Raw genomic sequence first — 327 nt, 5'->3', positions numbered from 1 at the left:
GGAAACCCCGGCAGATGGCCCCCAGCGGGCCCCCCCGGGGGCCGGCACCCTCCTCGGGCAGCCCGGGAGTGCGTGTGGCCGCAGTCGCCATCGCCCGCCGCGCGGTCCAGCTCGTTGAGATGATCCTGCATGGCAAACAGGGTGCTGCACACCCGCTCCAGGATCAGCTGCACCCGTGCTGCGCCAGCCTCTGCAGGGAGGAGATGTCACCTCTTACCCATCCCCAGGGAACATGGGGAAACTGAGGCATGGGGAGCCAAGGAACTCGAGCTCCCTGGGGCTGCCCGTACCCGTGCTGGTCTCGCTCTGTGCAGTCTCTGGTCGCTC

The 327-nt window shown here is 68.8% G+C and overlaps 1 protein-coding gene across 1 annotated transcript in view; it reads right to left on the bottom strand.

Annotated features, from left to right (window-relative positions):
* DAK (dihydroxyacetone kinase 2 homolog (S. cerevisiae)) overlaps positions 1–327 on the bottom strand; it is a 4,543-nt gene that overhangs the window by 2,009 nt on the left and 2,207 nt on the right. Inside the window, 1 exon segment of the mRNA XM_010183417.1 lies at positions 55–190. Within this exon segment, the coding sequence (XP_010181719.1) occupies positions 55–190 (136 nt within the window).

Source organism: Mesitornis unicolor, unplaced genomic scaffold, assembly GCF_000695765.1.
Source record: "Mesitornis unicolor isolate BGI_N332 unplaced genomic scaffold, ASM69576v1 scaffold36424, whole genome shotgun sequence".
In the NCBI taxonomy this organism is placed as follows: domain Eukaryota; kingdom Metazoa; phylum Chordata; class Aves; order Mesitornithiformes; family Mesitornithidae; genus Mesitornis; species Mesitornis unicolor.
Note: the sequence above shows the minus strand (reverse complement) of the source record. Positions and strands in the feature narration are given on the sequence as shown.